General features: G+C 48.4%; 1 protein-coding gene across 3 annotated transcripts in view; it reads right to left on the bottom strand.

Annotated features, from left to right (window-relative positions):
* Positions 1-1,436: 1,436 nt before the first annotated feature.
* The window catches only part of CDA (cytidine deaminase), a 29,100-nt gene continuing 14,756 nt past the window's right edge, over positions 1,437-15,780 (bottom strand). For 2 of the 3 annotated variants that reach the window (XM_025394888.1, XM_025394880.1), the window contains exons 3-5: positions 14,488-14,599; positions 7,724-7,781; positions 1,442-1,895 (exon numbers count right to left, since the gene is read on the bottom strand). In XM_025394888.1, coding sequence (XP_025250673.1) covers positions 1,779-1,895; positions 7,724-7,781; positions 14,488-14,599 — 287 coding nt within the window. In that variant the 3' untranslated portion in view covers positions 1,442-1,778. Of the gene's footprint in view, positions 1,896-7,723; positions 7,782-14,487; positions 14,600-15,780 lie in introns of all 3 variants that reach the window. The other variant, XM_025394896.1, reaches the window with a different exon arrangement.

The raw sequence follows: 15,780 nt of genomic DNA, 5'->3' as shown, positions 1-15,780 counted from the left end.
TCCTCCTGGGAGGGCTCCCGGAGCTGTCATCCGCCTCCAGAGGACCCACCCTGGCTCCTTCCTTATTCAGTCCTGACCTTCCTAATGTGCGTGTGTGTATGTTGTGTGTGTGAGAACCAATGAGCCCATGAAAGAAACAGTCCCTCCCTGTCCTCACACTCCAGACAGCAGCGGGCTCCCCGACACACGCACCTGACACTTGGCTCTGCCTGGATCACAGTGTGCACTCCTGTGCGTTAGACCCGTGTACACCTCACTCTCTCAATCCGTCGGGCTGGGAACTCCTCAAGGGCAGAGGCTGTTTTTTTTCTGCACTATTTGGCATATTTGACATATAAAAGATCATCAGTAAATTGAGACATCAGCTATGGGGGAATGGAAAAAAAATGCTTGGAATAAGACAGACGTAGTTTGTTGTTGTTGTTTTGAGACGGAGTCTCACTCTGTCACCCAGGCTGGAGGGCAGTGGCACGATCTCAGCTCACTGCAACCTCTACCTCCTGGGTTCAAAAGATTCTCCTGCCTCAGCCTCCTGAATAGTGGGGATTACAGGCACCTGCCACCACGCTTGGCTAATTTTTGTATTTTTTAGTAGAGACGGGGTTTCATTATGTTGGCCAGGCTGGTCTCGAACTCCTGACCTCAGGTGATCTGCCCTCCTCGGCCTCCCAAAGTGCTGGGATTACAGGCATGAGCCACCGCCCCTGGCCCAGACAGACCTAGTTCTGATTCCCGTTCTGCCACATTAGCTGCTGTGTGACTTTGGGTGAGCAACTCAATCACTCTGAGCTTCGAGTTGCTTATTGCTAAATTGAGAACACTATAATCAACCTTTGAGTTTGATAAATGACGACCGAACGGGTCCAGGTATGTCACACACCTCAGCATAGTGCCTGCCAAAAAGCATGCAATGTTTCTGGACCACAGTGGGGGTTAAGGGGCCTGGATTCTGTTCTGAGCTTTGCCTTTGTCCTGGAACAGGGTATTCAACTTCTCCAAAGCCCAGTGCTCTCATCTGTGAGAAGGGGGCATCTCCACACCCACTTCACAGAACTGTGGAGCACTTTCAACTTAAAATGATACACAGGAAAGTACCTGACACACAGTAGCTACTGAAAGAAACCTTTGTTACATCGTCTAGACAAACCGTGCCTGACCCTTTATACTCTGGAATCTCCCAGTGCTCAGGTCTATAACGAGACAAAAACACACTCTAGGATAGTTATTGGCAGTTAGGTCCAGCCAGGGGAGCTTCCCATTTAGAGAACACGGGGGCAAGTTGCCAAAAACCTCAGCTCTCCACATCACAAGGTCCACGGTTCCAAGGTACCCATTTCCTTTCCCAGCAGAAAGAGTCCAGGTCTTCCTATAAAGACAAATCATGCCGTCCCTCGTAAGAGCTGCAAGCAAGGATAGAGACAGAGCAAGACACACGCTTTGATTCAGGATGTTCTGTGATGTTTATAATTAGAAAAGTTGCTCGGAACAGGACAGAACCTTGGGGAGGCTGATGGGGAAGCAGTCCAGACTAGGCTGGACTTTGAAAGAGGACCCACAGGAAGGAAAGGCAAGGTGGCTGGGGGTGCGGGGTGGGGTTCTAAGTCCCAAGGTAGGTTGCTAGGAGGGGTGCTGGCCTGGGCTGGAGTGTAATTTGGAAACATCATCTTTGCCTAGCCTCTGTAGGGCTGGGGCCCACTGGGCAGGTGTCCCCAGGGCTGTGAGACATCTTTATGAAGTTCTCCAGGTGGCTGTCACAGGTGGTGGGCATTCTCTGGCTATCACTGGGTCTTCTGCAGGTCCTCAGGCCCAAAGGAGGAGGGCAGCAGCTCCTGGACCGTCATGACAACATAGGTACCATCCGGCTTGGTCATGTACACGGGCCAGTTGGTGCCAAACTGGAAAAGAGGCAAAGCTGGCGTGAGAGATGCAGCGTGGCTGAGGGTCCTGAGACAGACTGGGTTTGAGTCTGACTCTGCCACTCACTGGCTAATGTTCCTCTCTTTGCCTTGATTTTCTCATCTGTAAAATGGGAATGACCATAATTGTTCCTGGATCATAGCGCTGTAGGGAGGAGAAAATGAAAAAATGCTGTGAAACTGAACAGTGCATGGCACATGGTGAACAGGCACCATTCAGGACTCACCCAGGGCTTCATAAGAACAACAGCCGACTGGGCGCAGTGGCTCACGCCTGTAATCCCAGCACTTTGGGAGGCTGAGGCTGGCGGATCACAAGGTCAGAAGATCGAGACCATCCTGGCTAACACAGTGAAACCCCGTCTCTACTAAAACATACAAAAAAATTAGCCGGGTGTGGTGGCGGGTGCCTGTAGTCCCAGCTACTTGGGAGGCTGAGGCAGGAGAATGGCATGAACCTGGGAGGCGGAGCTTGCAGTGAACTGAGATCACGCCACTGCACTCCAGCCTGGGTGACAGAGCAAGACTCCGTCTCAAAAAAAAAAAAAAAAAAAAAAGGCGACAGCTAACCCCTGGAACCAGACTTCCTTCTGCTGTGACAAATGACAACTAACACCTGCTTCCCTTACAGTATCCCCTTTACACTTCACACCAGGAGAAGTCGCCTGCCACATACACTCAGTGTATTAGTCTGTTTTCAAGCTGCTAATAAAGACATACCCGAGACTGGGTAATTTATAAAGAAAAGAGGTTTAGGCCAGGCATGGTGGCTCATGCCTGTACTCCCAGCACTTTGGGAGGCTGAGGCAGGAGGATCTCCTGAGGTCAGGAGTTCGAGACCACCTGGCCAACATGGTGAAACCCCATCTCTACTAAAAATACAAAAATTAGCCAGGCGTGGTGGTGAGCACCTGTAATCCCAGCTACTCAGAAGGCTGAGGCAGGAGAATCTCTGGAACACGTGAGGCAGAAGTTGCAGTGAGCCAAGATCACGCCACTGCACTCCAGCCTGGGCCATAGAGCAAGACTCTGTCTCAAAAAAAAAAAAAAAAAAAAAAAAAAAAAAAAGCCTGGGCACAGTGGCTCATGCCTGTACTCCCAGCACTTTGGGAGGCCGAGGTGGGCGGATCACGAGGATAGGAGATGGAGACCATCCTGGGTGAACATGGTGAAACCCCATCTCTACTAAAAATACAAAAAAATTAGCCACGCACAGTGGCAGGAGCCTGTAGTCCCAGCTACTCAGGAGGCTGAGGCAGGAGAATCGCTTGAACCCGGGAGGCAGAGCTTATAGTGAGCCGAGATGGCGCCACTGCACTCCAGCCTGGGCGACAGAGCAAGACTTCATCTCAAAAAAAAAAAAAGACAAGAAAAGAGGTTTAATGGACTCACAGTTTCACATGGCTAGGGAAGCCTCACAACCATGGCAGAAGACGAAGGAAGAGCAAAGGGATGTCTTACCTGGCAGCAGGCAAGAGAGGACTTGTGTGAGGGAACTCCCGTTCCCTCATGAGACTTATTCACTATCACGAGAACAGCATGGGAAAGACCTGCCCCCACGATTCAATTGCCTCCCACCAGGTCCCTCCCATGACACGTGGGAATTATGGGAGCTACAATTCAAGATGAGATTTGGGTGGGGACACAGCCAACACCATACCACATAGATACTGCACATGCATGGTTTCATTATCTACCCTGTGAGGTAGGTGCTATTATGATGCCCATTTTACTGATGAGGAAACGGAGGCTTAGCAGGGTAAAGTCAGCAAAGAAAAATTTGTCTCTTGAGTTTTCTCCTATGCTATGAGGAGCACTGTTTGTTTGCTGTGTGACCTTGGGAAAATGATAACTTTCTGGGGCTCACTCAGTGTCTTGGTCCATAGAATGGTTTTAGGGATGGGCGAATGCAGGGTAGTAGGCAAGAGGTTAATCAGCAGTGGCATCATGACAAGAGCCCTGGAGGTGGGGTCAACAGACCCAAGCTCTTCCTAGCCAGGTATTGTGAGATGCAGAGATGATTCATGTAAAGCGTCTCTACGCACATGGTAGGTGCTCAATTAATAGATGTCATTCTTATGGATTATGTTGGTAACCAGTGACTACTTAGGTCTGCAGCCTTCTGTTCTTCCACACTTCTCTCTGAATCACCAAGTTATTGCCAGGCACACTCAATCTTCTGGCTTTCTTAGAATTAATGTTTTAAGGAAGGAAATTTTTCTGCTTAACTGGCTCTGCCTGAGGGTAGGTATGGACGAAAGTTGAGCGGAGGGCGAGTTTACGTGCCAGGTCCCTGGCCCCAACGCCTCATCTCTTATTATTTGCATTTTGGTTTCAGTTTCGCCCCTGCCTCCTTCAGCTTTTTCATTTGCCTTCTGTCGTTTGCCAACATCCAATCTGTTTGGAGAAAACAGCACCGAGCAATTGGATCACGTCGGGGCCTTGGGAGCCAGGGACTTGGCGCCGTCTGTCGTGGTTTCCTCATATGACCTTCGACATTTTCACTGTGCAGGCCAGCTATTTCTGACCCTCTTAAGTGAGATAAATTCCGCAGTGTAAATTCACTGCTTTCCCGGTGGTATGTTTTAGGATTTGGGAAAAGTGTCTGATTTGCACTCCTGGCAGGAAACAGGAGGAAGATGGAAGCGTCTGCGTCCCCGGATGCTTTGAAACCCCACGGCACAAAAACAAAGCTAAAACAACCCCCTTTCTCCCAAAACACAACTCCAAAAGCAGAAACTCCCACGGTACAAGCAGCATTCACATGCCAAAGTAACAGTATGTTTCCTCCATGGCTGAAAATAATTTTGTCCAACTTACGGAATCACAAAGACAGAGAGGCAGCCGTGAGGAGCATGGGCTTCAGAGTCAGCCTCATGGGCCATGGATACCCGTGTGTCACCGCCTGGCAGGGGGCCCCTTCAGTAAGTCATTTTACTCCTCTGAGCCTCAGAGTAGTCACTGGGCAATGGGAATAATGACATGCACTTCCCTCAGTCTTGGGGAGGGGATTAAACAAGATGCTGTAGGTATGTATTTATTTTTGAGACAGGATCTCGCTCTGTCGCCCAGGCAGGAGTACAGTGGCTTGATCACGGCTCACTGCAGCCTTGACCTCCCAGGCTCTAGTGATACTCTTACCTCAGCCTCTGGAGCAGCTAGGACCACAGGCATGTACCACCATGCCTTGCTAATTTTTAAATTGTTTGAAGGGACCGGGTTTTACTATGTGGCTCAGGCTGGTTTTGAATTCCTGGGCTAAAGTGATCCTCCTGCCTCGGTCTCCCAAAGTGCAGGGCTTACAGGTGTGAGCACCATGCCCACAAGATGCTGTGTTTCCAGGGGCTGACGGTACTATGCTGGAGCTCAGGGCCTGTGGGATTCTCTAATCTTTTGGGACTCTAGAGGACACACATCTCTGTGATAATCCACAATAGTTACTAACATTCCCCATTCCCCAAATGTACACATAAACATGAAAACCTCCCCTTGAGCCTGGATTAAGAACCCATGATCTAAACTATCCCTTCATTTTCATTTTTTTGTTTTGTTTTATTCTTTTTTTTTTTTTTTTTTTTTTTTTTGTGTGTGTGGAGAACAAGGTCTTGCTATGTTGCCCAGGCAGGTCTTGAACTCCTGGGCTCAAGCAATCTTCCTGCCTCTGCCTCTGCCTCCCTAACTGCTGGGACTACAGGCTGAGCCACCACACCTGGCCTACCCTTTTGGGTTTGTTTGTTTGTTTGTTTGTTTGTTTGTTTTGGAGATGGAGTCTCGCTCTGTCGCCCAGGCTGGAGTGCAGTGGTGCGATCTCGGCTCATTGCAAGCTCCGCCTCCTGGGTTCACACCATTCTCCTGCCTCAGCCTCCCGAGTAGCTGGGACTACAGGCACCCGCCACCACACCCAGCTAATTTTTTTGTATTTTTAGTAGAGACGGGATTTCACTGTGTGTGTCAGGATGGTCTCGATCTCCTGACCTCGTGATCCGCCCGTCTTATCCTCCCAAAGTGCTGGCATTACAGGCTGAGCCACCACACCTGGCCTACCCTTTTGTTTTTAGAGTTGAAGAAATTGCAGCCTTCCATCAAGAGGACTTTTATAAAAAGTACTTCAGATCCCTCAAGTCTCTTCTTGAAAATACCCAATGGCTTACCAATGTATTTAATGCGATAAAATATATATAACGTAAGATTTGCCATTTTAACCATGTTTAAGTGTACACTTCGGGCTGGGCGCGGTGGCTCACACCTGTAATCCCAGCACTTTGGGAGGCCAAGGTGGGCGGATCATAAAGTCAGGGGTTCGAGACCATCCTGGCCAACATGGTGAAACCCAGTCTCTACTAAAAATACAAAAATTAGCCAGGCGTGGTGGCACGTGCCTGTAGTACCAGTTACTCGGGAGGCTGAGGCAGAAGAATCGCTTGAACCCAGGAGGCGGAGGTTGCAGTGAGCCGAGACTGTGCCACTGCACTCCAGCCTGGGCGACAGAGTGAGACTCTGTCTCAAAAAAAAAAAAAAACAAAAAAACAGGCCAGGTGCGGTGGCTCAAGCCTGTAATCCCAGCACTTTGGGAGGCCGAGACGGGCGGATCACGAGGTCAGGAGATCGAGACCATCCTGGCTAACATGGTGAAACCCCGTCTCTAATAAAAAATACAAAAAAACTAGCCGGGCGAGGTGGCGGGCGCCTGTAGTCCCGGCTACTCGGGAGGCTGAGGCAGGAGAATGGCATAAACCTGGGAGGCGGAGCTTGCAGTGAGCTGAGATCCGGCCACTGCACTCCAGCCTGGGTGACAGAGCGAGACTCCATCTCAAAAAAAAAAAAAAAAAAAAAAGTGTACACTTCAGTTTCCTTTATTCTTGGAATAAAATGTACCCTTTATCCCATGGCCAGGCCCCATGTGATCTGGCCCCTGCCTACCCTTCTGACTTCAATCCCATTGCTTTCCTTTCACTTACCAGACCCTAGCCCTCTTGGTGCCTTCTTGCCTCTTCTCAAATTCACCAAGAGTCTGAGCGCAAAACTTGCTGCTTATGCTGTCTCAGAATCTCCTTTTCTAGACCTTTGTTCCTCTCATTTTTTTCTCATTATTTATATTTCTGTCAAATGTCATGCTCAAAAAGAGGCCCTTCCTGGATATCTAAAGCAGGGGTTGGCAAACCTTTTTCTGTCAAGGACCAGACAGTAAATATCTTAGGTTTAGAGGCCATGTGGCCTTTGTCGTAACGGCTCACCTCTGCTGTTGTCAGGGCAAAGTGGCTATGGACAATAGGTGAGTGAATGGCCATGGCTGTGTACCAATAAAACTTTATTTACAAATATAAGCAGCAGGCTGGATTTGGCCCATGGGCTGTTGTTCGCTGACCCCAGTCTGCAGTGTCCCCTGCTTGCCCCTTTGTCACTAAACTCCTTTTTTTTTTTCTGCATTTTTTTCCCCTCTATAGCCCTCTTGACTCTCAGAAACGCCACTGTTTGTTTATTTATTTTGCTCCTTGTTTATCATCTGTCTTCTGCATTAGCTTATGAGCTCTGTGAGGGCAGGGCCTGGCCCGTCTTTTCCCTGCTGCCTCCCCAGAGCTACCTCAGTGCCTGGCACAGAGCAGACACTCGCTCAGTAAGTATTTGTTAAATGAAGGAATAATTTCCAGTGACTCATGCAAGTGTAGGGAGGCCTTAGAAGTCAGCCAACCGAGCAAACGGGCCAATAGATGTGTCTCCACGCCTGCCACGCCTGCAGCTTGGCGTGGCTCCCATAGCCTGCGACAGGGAAGAGATTTGCATTCCAGAAAGCAAGAGAAGCTGCTTACCTCTCTCATGACTTGCCTGCAGGCCCCACATGGAGAGATAAAATCATCTTGCATGTCACTGGGGAAGCAAAGAACCAAACTCAAATTAGTCTCTCCCAAGGCCTGAGGACAATTGCTAAGATTTAGGCCCTGAGTCTCCGCCTCGTTCCTGATTTGGGTCATACCCCATCAGGCAGCTCCTGATTCACAGATCCGCTGTGTCCTGAAGGCTGAGACGGCCTTGTGGTGGCTTTCCACACTGCCACAAGGCAGGGCCACGAGCAGGACTTTCGTTAGTGCCGTCCATAAACGTTTAGTGAGCACTTACCGTCACCCACACCCAGGGGATACAAAGGTCAAAGAGAATCTGTCTCTGGGCTTTGGGAGATTGTTCAGCCCAGTGGGTGATGTAAAAAACCAGCTGAGTTATCATTTTAAACAAAATGCAGCTGGGTGCGGTGGCTCACACCTGTAATCCCAGCACACACCCAGGGAATACAAAGGTCAAAGAGAATTTGTCTCTGGTCTTCAGGAGATTGTTCAGCCCAGTGGGTGATGCGAAAAACCAGCTGAGTTATCATTTTAAACAAAATGCAGCTGGGCGCGGTGGCTCACACCTGTAATCCCAGCACTTTGAGAGGCCGACGTGGGTGGATCACCTGAGGTCAGGAGTTTGAGACCAGCCTGGCCAACATGGTGAAACCACATCTCTACTAAAAATACAAAAAATTAGCCAGGTGTGGTGGTGCAGGCCTGTAGTCCCAGCTACTCGGGAGGCTGAGCCGGGAGGATCACTTGAGCTTGGGAGGTGGAGGCTGCAGTGAACTGCCACCTGGCTGACAGAGACCCTGTCTCAAAAAACAACAACCAAACAAACAAAAACACGGTATGTACAAAGGCCCTGAGGCATGAAAGAATAAAGTGCGTGTGACTCAGAGAGAAAAATGGGTTCCTTGCACTGGAGAAAGCCTGGAGAAGAGAAGCTCACCAGCCAGGGATTGCCTGTGAGAGTTTAGGCTCCTACAGGCAGAACTCTAGCTCTGAGCAGGACAAGGATTGGTCCCTAAAACAGGTGGCTTTGGCCAGGCGCGGTGGCTCACGCCTATAATCCCAGCACTTTTGGAGGCCGAGGCGGGTGGCTCATGAGGTCAAGAGACCGAGACCATCCTGGCCAACAGGGTGAGACCCCATTGCTGCTAAAAATATAAAAATTAGCTGGGCGTGGTGGTACATGCCTGTAGTCCCAGCTACTCGGGAGGCTGAAGCAGGAGAATTGCTTGAACCCGGGAGGTGGAGGTTGCAGGGAGCCGAGATGGCACCACTGCACTCCAGCCTGGGCGACACAGCGAGACTCTGCCTCAAAACAAAACAAAACAAAACAAAACAAACAAGTGCCTTTGGTGGTGGAAAATTCCAAGCCTGCTGGAGCACCACAGGTGAAGTCAGCAGCCACCATCCTCCTTATTCTTCTGGATACACAGCTTTGTGATATCTCTGGAAGAACATAGGATTTTTATTTATTTATTTATTTATTTATTTATTTATTTATTTATTTGAGACAGGGTCTTGTTCTGTTGTCTAGGCTATAGTGCGGTGGCACAATCATGGCTCACTGCAGCCTCTGCCTCCTGGCCTCAAAGGATCCTCTTACCTCAGCCTCCTGAGTAGCTGGGACTGCAGGCACACACCACCACACTCAGATAATTTTTTGATTTTTGTAGAAATAGGGTCTCACTATATTCCCAGGCTGGTCTTGAACTCCTGGGCTCAAGAGATCTTTGTACCTTGGCCTCCCAAAGTACTGGGATTACAGACATGAGCCACTGTGCCTGGCAGAACACAGGATTTAAATTTTGGTTCTTAGTTGGCTCTTCCTTTTGCTATGGGTGACTTTGACTAAGTCATTTTAGCTCATCCAAGGCTCATTTATTTGCTGTAAAATGTGGATGCTTTGTAAGAGTCTGCTTTGTAAGAATGCTAGAAGATAAAATGAGATAAGGTGTATGGAAGACTTTGTAAACTTTAGAATGTTATATACATATTGTTACTGCCTGTTCTAAGTGCTGGATATTTAATTTCCTTACTGTGTAAGCTTTGTCATAATTTTAGTACATTATCACATACAGTTTTATTATATGCTATGTGTTTTATGTACTATTTAATAATTCATCTTATTATATCTTAACAACAATTGTTATTAAGATAGTGTGTGCCTATGCCTGTAATCCTAGCACTTTGGGAGGCCGAGGTGGGTGGATCACAAAGTCAGGAGTTCAAGACCAGCCTGGCCAACATGGTGAAATCCCATCTCCACTAAAAATACAAAAATTAGCCGGGCATGGTGGCAGATGCCTGTAATCCCAGCTACTCGGGAGGCTGAGGCAGAGAATTGCTTGAACCTGGGAGGCAGAGGTTGCGGTGAGCCGAGATCACGCCACTGCACTCCAGTCTGGGCGCCACAGCAAGACTCCGTCTCAAAAAAAAAAAAAAGAAAAAAAAAGATAATGTGTGCCTAGAATGTGCCAGGCATTCTGCAAAGCGTTTTATATGCATCGTCTCATTTCAACCAACAAATATTTACTGAGCACCTACTATGTGCTGGGCACTGTCGTTGGTGCTAGGAGTGCAGCAGTGAACAAAACAGACAAAATTCACTATGCTCAGGAGTTTATAGACTAGTGAGGGGAGCTAGGCAACTGATTAACCAACCAACCATGTGGAGACAGGGATAGATACTATGATTAAAATAAAGCAGCTGAGGTGCTATTTTCTTTAATTCTCACCATAACTACCTTTTATATGTGGGGGTCCAGTCAATGAAGGGTTCTGTTCCATGGGAACATGGGGTTCTCTCTGAGCACGCTTCCAGCTTCAGAAGAAAAACCCATGGGTACATGAGAGGGTGGCGACTCCTGCCCAGGACGCTGAGTGAACTCTTGCAATTACTGGATAACAGCTGTTGCAGCCAGGGCCCCTCTTAAGCTTTTTGGGGGTTATTTTTCACTTCATTCCACACATGTCGACCAAAACCCTTCTCTATGCCAGGCAGGCATGGGAAAGGAGCGACAAAGACCAATCAGACAATCCCTGGAGCTTACCCTCCGGAGGGGTAGATACAATTTCACAGAAATGCGGTAACAAAGGCATGGTTAGGGCCATGGGTTAGGGCCATGGGAGAGTTGCTCTGAATGAAATTCAGCCTTCCTTCCATGGCCTGTAAGGCCCTGTGTAATCTGACCCCTGCTGAGCTCACCACTTCCTTTCTGAATCTTTTTTTTGAGACGGAGTCTCTCTCTGTCGCCCAGGCTGGAGTGCGGTGGCGTAATCTCGGCTCACTGCAACCTCTGCCTCCCAGGTTCATGCCATTCTCCTGCCTCAGCCTCCCAAGGAGCTGGCACAACAGGTGCCCGCCACCATGCCCAGCTAATTTTTTTTTGTATTTTTAGTAGAGACGAGGTTTCACCGTGTTAGGCAGGATGGTCTCGATCTCCTGACCTCATGATCCACCCACCTCGGCCTTCCAAAGTGCTGGGATTACAGGCGTGAGCCACCACGTCCGGCCTCCTTTCTGAATCTTGTGGCATCTGTGGCCCACTACCCAATGGCTAGCTCCCTGGACAAGGTGATCTGCATCAGGGATTTCGAGGTAAGCGTGCATTCCACTGGGAAGGTAGATTTGGTGTAGGCTTCAACAGCCAAGTCACAGGATGGTGTTTCCAGGCAGCCTAGCACTGAGGATGTAGAGACAGCCTGTTAACATTAATGGCTTACCCGTACATAGTGGTTCTGTGTGCCCGCCTCTGTGCTAAGGACCTTAAGTGAATTAGTTCAGTTAATCCCCCAACAACCCTGTAAGGGCGGGGGTATGCAGGCCCTCTTATCACCTGCATGCTGTAGATCACGAAAGGCGAAACGGCTTGCCCAAGGACACAAAGTTAGTAAAGTGGCAGAATCAGGATTTGAACCCCAAATCTACACACTCTGCCTTTGGTAGTTTTGCGGCTTGCAGAATAAAGAACGATAACTTTAAAACAATGTAATAGTTTGAGGCTGAATGTGGTCACTCACACCTATAATCCCAGCACTTTGGGAGGCCGAGGTGGGCGGATCACTTGAGGCCAGAAGTTCGAGACCAGCTTGGTCAACATGGTGAAACCCCCATCTCTACTAAAAACTCAAAAATTAGCCAGGCATGGTGGCAGGCACCTGTAGTCTCAGCTACTCAGGAGGCTGAAGCATGAGAACCGCTTGAACCTGGGAGGCAGAGGTTGCAGTGAGCCGAGATCTTGCCATGGCACGCCAGCCTGGGCGGCACAGCAAGACTTGTTCTCAAAGAAAAACAACAAAACCAAACCCCCCCCTCCAAAAAAAAAAAAGCAACTATATAATAGTGTGAATGTATTACATACTCTGTGTCAGGAACTGTATAAAAATCGTTTCATGAGACCCTGTAACAAACCAGTCTCCTCCATTTCACAGATGAGAAGCCAGGCTCAGGGTCTAAGCAGCATGCCTAAGGTCCATAATGCGGCTGGATTTGGAAACAGGTTTCATTGACGCTGAAGCCTGGGCTTCTAACTTACTCAACGTTCCTGCCAAGAGAGAGACTCAAGACTGAGTGAGCACTTGCTGGCTGCCTCAGGATGTTTCTTCACCACTTCACCGCTTCCCCCTTTCTCCCTCTCCCCTGCCCTTCACTCTGTCCTGCCTTTTGCTGGCTATTTACGGTTTTCTGTCGTTTGTGCTCACCTTGGTCACACACTGAGGCCATGGTTATCAGACTCGATGGGCTGGAAACCTACTGACTCTGATCATTACAGCTGGGACCCAGTGGGGCAAACTCATCTGTCAGTGAGCAGTAAGACACACGGACCTTTCCTGAGTGTGGTCTCCATCCTTAGAGACCTCAGAGGCGTTCTTCCTGAGGCTGCTCAGACCCATCTGATGTTAAGGAGGGAGTTGGGACTTCTCATTCATCCTCTAAATCCACAAACGCTCTCAATTTTACAAATCATGAGTGTGATAATGAGTGTATTTTGGGCTCAGGGACACTGATGCAGGCTGAATACCCAGAGTACAGCAGTTGGGGGCTGGAAAAATGGCAGGTTTTGTGTAAATAATGACATTTGCTAATCATTGCTAGTGACATTTCGTTGTGTTTGAAAGTAGATAATGACCAAGAGAAAAAGCCTCTCATTTGGAAAATTCTAAACAGAGCAAGGCATCATTATCCTTTGGTTGACTTTGGCCTCTTTTTCCCTAGAATAGCATTATTTTCTTGGATCAGCTTTGAAATTGAGTTATTTCCCTCCTTTTTTTTTTTTTTTTTTTTCCATAAAGTGCAATTCACATCCTGATCTCGGCCTATCTGCACAAAATGTTCTCAGCACAGCGTCACTTATTCCTCTGGAAGCCTTAAGGAAGCCAGGACACACCTCGGTCACAGGGAAGGCTCTCGGATACTGGGGCCCTTCTCCTTAAGTGCACCTTGGGCTTTACTTACTCAGAAACAAACCTTGAATAAGCCGGGTCACCTCGGGGCCAGACTGAGGCAAAGTTGAGGATCTTATAAAAGGCACGTGGGCTTGATTCTGTACAGTCCCCACTGACCTTGCACTAAACCCCTGCATTTCTGCATTTTAGCCAGAAAGGTGCTAAAAGGTGTAGCTCTTTTTCTGCATTTTAGCCGGAAAGGTGCTGTAGCTCTGCCACAGGAATTAATTCCACTATGAGTGAAGAGGTAATTCCCTCATGGAATGTGACCTATGCACCCAGATGTTCCTAAAGACCAACAAGCATGCAGCCTCCTTCTGGGTGGGATAAGCATTTCCCATGTCATTTTTCTTGCATCAATAACTTGTTAAGAAAACTGAACTGTCATACACAATGCAAAGGTGCACACTGGAGCGATTCACCATTAAGTCATTAAATAATGGAGTCCAGTAAAAGGGCTAATTTACATGCTTGGATCCTGAAACCACTGAGTCTAGGGCCAGAGCCAACAAAAATTCAACGTGCTCCCATGGAGAGGAAGCCATGCCAACTAGGATATTTATGTTTGGGACATAGAGGAGCATTGATTGGGGCTCTTGTTCAGCCAGAACCTGGGCCGGACTCTGATTAGTTGGAACCATAACTAGTGTTTACCTGGCTGATTTTGTATCCTGGTTCTTGAACCTTGAGGCGAGTGTCGCCAAATGAAGGAGTGAGCAGTGCTGAGTGGCTCATTCAGGATCCTAGCATCAGTTTGCAGAGAGCAGGGAAAAGTGTTCATCTCCTAGCACAGCATGACACAGTGGAATGAGCCCTGCAGTGAGACTCCGGAACCTGGGTTTTATCCCAGCACTGGCACTAACTCCCAGGAAAGTTGCTCAACTTATCTGGGCCTCAGTTTCATCAGCTATAAAATGGGGGTGGTGGCAAGGGAGTCTGTAGCAGGTGATTTTTGGGTCCTCCCCACTTTGTGTTTCAAGGCTGCCTTTCTGTGGTATCTTGTAGGAAAGGAGTCTGTATCACTTTGTGTTGCTGGAACAGGGGCATACCGGCCCTTGTATGAGAGTTGCCTTGCTTATTCACCTGCCTTGCAGGCTCACTGAGGGCAGACTCCATTTCTTATTTGTCTCCTTATCCTCAGCACTCATCCCGGGGCCCTATACAGTGCCTGGCACATAGGAAGTCCACAACAAACATATGACAGATGAATGAATGAATGAATAATATGTGTAAGGAAGATGTTGGCTAAAGAGATGAATGAATATTGTTGCAACCTGGGCTTTCCCACTCACCTGGCGATAGCAATTGCCTTGAAATCCTTGTACCCTTCTGAGACGGCCTTCTGGATAGCGGTCCGTTCAGCACAGATGCCCAGAGGGTAGCAGGCATTTTCTATGTTGCACCCTGAGAAGAGAGCAGAGTCCAGTGGTAAGTCTAGCAGAAACACTTCCTGCTGCGTGTGTTGAGTAAGAGGCTTGCCCCATTCCAAAGCAGGAAGGAACTGGTTACTCCAAACAAGATGGGGAGAAGGAAAGGGCAATTCGACTTGGGGCACCAGTAGATTCTTTGGTCCATGGTAGTGGCCCTTCCCAAGAACCTGGCACTGTCTTAATTTACCCAGTGCCTCCATGATGAAGCATGGCTTGGGAGCAGGGCAGCACAACAGGCAGATTAGGCAGCTGCATCACCCCTGCAGAGGTCAAGGCCAGGGGAGATGCTGAAGCTTACAAAAACAAGTAGAGCCCCCATACCTGCATCTAAGAGCCCCACGGTATGAATGTGTTCCCATCAAATTCATATGTTGAAATCCTAGCCCCCAAGGTGATGGTATTAGGAAGTGGGGCCTTTGGAGGAACGATTAGATAATGAGAACAGAATGAAAGGGACTAAGCCTAGGAATGGGAGTCATACACTTATAAAACCAGAGAACTGCCTTGCCCCTTCTGCAGCATGAGGACATAGTGAAGAGTCACCGTCTATGAGTAAGCAGGCCCTCACTGAATCTGCCAGTGCCTTGACCTTGGACTTTCTGGTTTCCAGAACTGTGAGCAATACACTTCTGTTGTTTACAAGCTACCCAGTCTATGGTGTTCTGTTATAGCAGCCTGAATGGACTAAGACAGATCCTGATTCCAAGTTTGAGCCTGGACAAAATTTTGGGGATTAGGTACTGGCTGTCAGAGTTCAGCCAGGGTTCTATTTCAGCTGTGTTGCAAAACAAACTGTCAAAACTAACTAACAAGAAATCAACTAACAAACAAACAAAAAAAACCCCATGCTTTGTGCAAGTTGCCTGTGATTACACAAGCCTTAAAACACTCCTTGGGCCTCCAGTGGGATGTGGGCTTCTAAAATGGCCCAGCTCTCAGTAAGGGAGTCCTTCCTATTGGCTCTCTCAGGGTAGTTCCTGGGGTACAATAAGCCAGGGCTGCTCCCAGGAGACAAGATGTTTGCATAACCAGATTGGCTAAGAAAGTCCCCATATTCAGGGAAGTGAGTCTACGAACAAATCACCATGGAACCTGGGTTTTCCCTTGACCAACAAGATGTGGTATTTGGTCTGTACCACTGTTTGTAAATTGCCT

The sequence above is a fragment of the Theropithecus gelada genome, chromosome 1 (genome assembly GCF_003255815.1).
Source record: "Theropithecus gelada isolate Dixy chromosome 1, Tgel_1.0, whole genome shotgun sequence".
Lineage (NCBI taxonomy): Eukaryota > Metazoa > Chordata > Mammalia > Primates > Cercopithecidae > Theropithecus > Theropithecus gelada.
Note: the sequence above shows the minus strand (reverse complement) of the source record. Positions and strands in the feature narration are given on the sequence as shown.